Source organism: Poromitra crassiceps (assembly GCF_964638095.1).
Source record: "Poromitra crassiceps genome assembly, chromosome: 18".
NCBI classification, from domain to species: domain Eukaryota; kingdom Metazoa; phylum Chordata; class Actinopteri; order Beryciformes; family Melamphaidae; genus Poromitra; species Poromitra crassiceps.
In genome coordinates this window covers 5,031,900-5,035,199 of record NC_139636.1, presented here as the reverse complement: position 1 = coordinate 5,035,199, position 3,300 = coordinate 5,031,900, and the positions used below count along the sequence as shown (strand labels likewise).

At 42.2% G+C, this 3,300-nt stretch overlaps 1 protein-coding gene across 1 annotated transcript in view; it reads left to right on the top strand.

Annotated features, from left to right (window-relative positions):
- Window positions 1–2,373, top strand: part of nlrc5 (NLR family, CARD domain containing 5) — a gene marked incomplete at its 5' end in the record, with an annotated part of 50,683 nt that extends 48,310 nt beyond the window's left edge. The window contains 4 exons of the mRNA XM_083654156.1: window positions 1–23; window positions 929–1,012; window positions 1,597–1,680; window positions 2,237–2,373. The exon at window positions 1–23 is cut by the window's left edge and continues 55 nt beyond it. Of these exons, the coding sequence (XP_083510282.1) occupies window positions 1–23; window positions 929–1,012; window positions 1,597–1,680; window positions 2,237–2,318 (273 nt within the window). The 3' untranslated portion in view covers window positions 2,319–2,373. The remainder of the gene's footprint in view (window positions 24–928; window positions 1,013–1,596; window positions 1,681–2,236) is intronic.
- Between the last annotated feature and the right edge of the window lie 927 nt (window positions 2,374–3,300).

Sequence of the window (3,300 nt, the reverse complement as noted above, 5' to 3'; positions counted from 1 at the left end):
TGTCACCTCATACAGGATGTGAGGTAAGAGGAAAAAGGAAATAAAACGTGTGTTTATGCTGGAAAACAACTGTTGTTTGATTTTGAAAAAAGTTAGTTTAAAATCAGAATTCTCAGATTAAAGTCAGAATTCTCAGATTAAAGTCAGAATTCTCAGATTAAAGTCAGAATTCTCAGATTAAAGTCAGAATTCTCAGATTAAAGTCAGAATTCTGGGGGGAAAAGAAGCATACAAGCGTCACTTGTATGTGACATCACTGACGATGTCACTGATGATATTATCGATGGTGTACCGGAATTTGAATGTCTCGGGTCTCTCGATTTTTGCCGCGTCAAAGTAGGGTCACGGTCTAACTTGTAACATTGTAACTTGTAACTCTGTCTTGCTCTCTCTCTAGTTTGTAACTTGTAACATTGTAACTTGTAACTCTGTCTTGCCCTCTCTCTAGTTTGTAACTTGTAACTTTTTAGTAACTTGTAACTCTGTCTTGCCCTCTCTCTAGTTTGTAACTTGTAACTTTTTAGTAACTTGTAACTCTGTCTTGTTCTCTCTCTAGTTTGTAACTTGTAACCTTTTAGTAACTTGTAACTCTGTCTTGCTCTCTCTCTAGTTTGTAACTTGTAACTTTTTAGTAACTTGTACCTCCGTCTTGCTCTCTCTCTAGTTTGTAACTTGTAACTTTTTAGTAACTTGTAACTCTGTCTTGCTCTCTCTCTAGTTTGTAACTTGTAACTTTTTAGTAACTTGTACCTCTGTCTTGCCCTCTCTAGTTTGTAACTTGTAACTTTTTAGTAACTTGTACCTCCGTCTTGCTCTCTCTCTAGTTTGTAACTTGTAACTTTTTAGTAACTTGTAACTGTCTTGCTCTCTCTCTAGTTTGTAACTTGTAACTTTTTAGTAACTTGTAACTCTGTCTTGCTCTCTCTAGTTTGGGCTGGAATCGTTGTGGTGATAACGTGGCAGTGGAGTTGGCAAAAGTTTTGCCACTTTGTCAGAAGCTGACCAGATTAGAGTGAGTTTATGCACTTACACACACACACACACACACGTACACACACACACACACACACACACACACACACACACACACACACACACACACACACACACACACACACACACGTACACACACACACACACACACATGCCTATCTATACTTTAGTTATTGCAGTTTTTCTATTTGTTTTTTATTATTTTAGTTTGGTTTTATTTTGAAATTTTATTTCCATTTCAGTTTAGTTTTGGTTAATTTGCAAATGCTGGTTGTTTCAGCTTAGTTTTTACTTAATGTAACCGTTTTAGTTGAATTTAGTTTGAGTTGAAAGTTTTTGTTTTTTTCAGTGGTCATGCCTGTATGGAATGAGTTAGTTTCAGTTTATTCATTAGGTTTACACTGTTTATTACGTTTTGTTTTGATTAAACTTTTATGCCTAATTCTAGTTTCAGTTAACTGTAATATCCTTCAAACACGCACACACACACACACACACACACACACACACACACACACACACACACACACACACACACACACACACACACACACACACACACACACAGGCATGACGAGGTATGAATGTATTTATTTCTTCCAGTCTGGAGTCCAACAGTGTGAGTGTTTCTGGAGCAGAAGGCCTGGTTAGAGCCTTACAGTCCTGCCCTGATCTACAGCTCATCAGGTAAACTTGGCTTTTATAGTTACCATCTGCCTCTCTGCTGATAGTATGCTGAATAGTTGCATCGAGCAGTTTATAATGTCTATAAATGCATGATTTACTTTTCCAACAATCTTTGTTTGGATTGTTAATCCTTATAAAAGGGAGCATGTGGACAATCTCTCTCTGTTCTCTCTCTGTTTAAATTTTTGTCCCACTGATGATGTCATCAGTGATGTCATAATCACTGATGTTGTGACATCACAGATGATGCCATCAGTGATGTCATAAGACACTGATGATGTCATCAGGGATGTCATAAGATTGATGGATGTAAACTTAAGGGCGATAACATTTTGTGAGCAACACACACACACACCCGCGCGCGCCAATACATCAGGCGAGGCCAAGCAGCAGCCGAGCTGTGGGCAAGGCCGAGCTGCGAATGCGAGCTGCAGGGCCAGCACGGCGAGCTGCAGGGCGGGCGAGGCTGCGCAGCGGGCGAGCCTAGGAATGGCGTGAGATGCCTCGTGTATAAAAACATGCAGAACATGACATTGGGCTTCATTGTACTCTCCAGGCTGTGGAGAAACCTCATCAGTAGCAGTGAAGCCCAGAGACTCAGGCTGAAGGACAGAAGGCTCAATTTCTCATCCACCTGATCCAGGTCTGCTTTGATCTGACTGGCAGCAGCTTTCTGAAGGAACCATGGTAGAAAGCAACAGCTCTCTGAAGGAACCATGGTAGAATCCCAGGTTATCACTGTAGGAGAAGGTGGATTAGTGCTACAGAACAGTATTGACTTCTTAGTAACTTCTCTTACAAAGTGACACCTCCTGGCATTCTCTTTTTCTACGCCTCCACCGGTGATAGCCGTGGCTGGAGGCATTATGTTTCGGGTTGTCCGTCCATACTTCCGTCTGTCCATCCATACGTCCCTCCGATGATGGTTAACGCGATATCTCATGAAAGCCTTATTAACAGAGTTGCTTCAAATTTGGCTCAAATGTCCACTTGGCACTCAAGAATGAACTGATTAGATTTTGCGGGTCAAAGTTCAAGGTCACTGTGACCTCATGTCTGTCCATCCAGCCCTTCCATCAAAGAAAGGGGCGGGGCTAAGTAAAAGGGGCCATAACTAGGGATAGGAAGGTCGTAGAGGGTGGGGATTCGAGGGGTGGGTAGGGGGAGTGGCTAGGAGGTGTGGGTGGTTTAGCAGTAGGGGGTGTGGCTAGGAGGGGTGGGTGGTTTAGCAGTAGGGTTAGGGGTAGGACCATTTTCCATGTTGGAAACGATTAGCCATGTTGTTGAAGTCCCCCTAAACATTGCTTTAAGTGCCATATGGCATTGTTGTGCTTCTATGAGTCTGGACAGACATGGATGTAGACTGCAACTTGACTTAGTTAGTGGAGGCATACAACCGCGAGGTAGTTTTTTTCAATACAAGTGCAAGGCTTCAGTATGGCAGCATCAAATGTCTGTATTTATTGCAGTGGCACAAAAGAAGCCAGTGTGAGTTGTGCCAAAAAAACTCTTCACTCTTGTGACGTTTTGTCACCAACCTAACTGTGAACTGACTGCAGCCCAATACAGTATAATGTGTGCTGGGTTACGCATCCAACTGACTCCCAACACCTCTGGGAA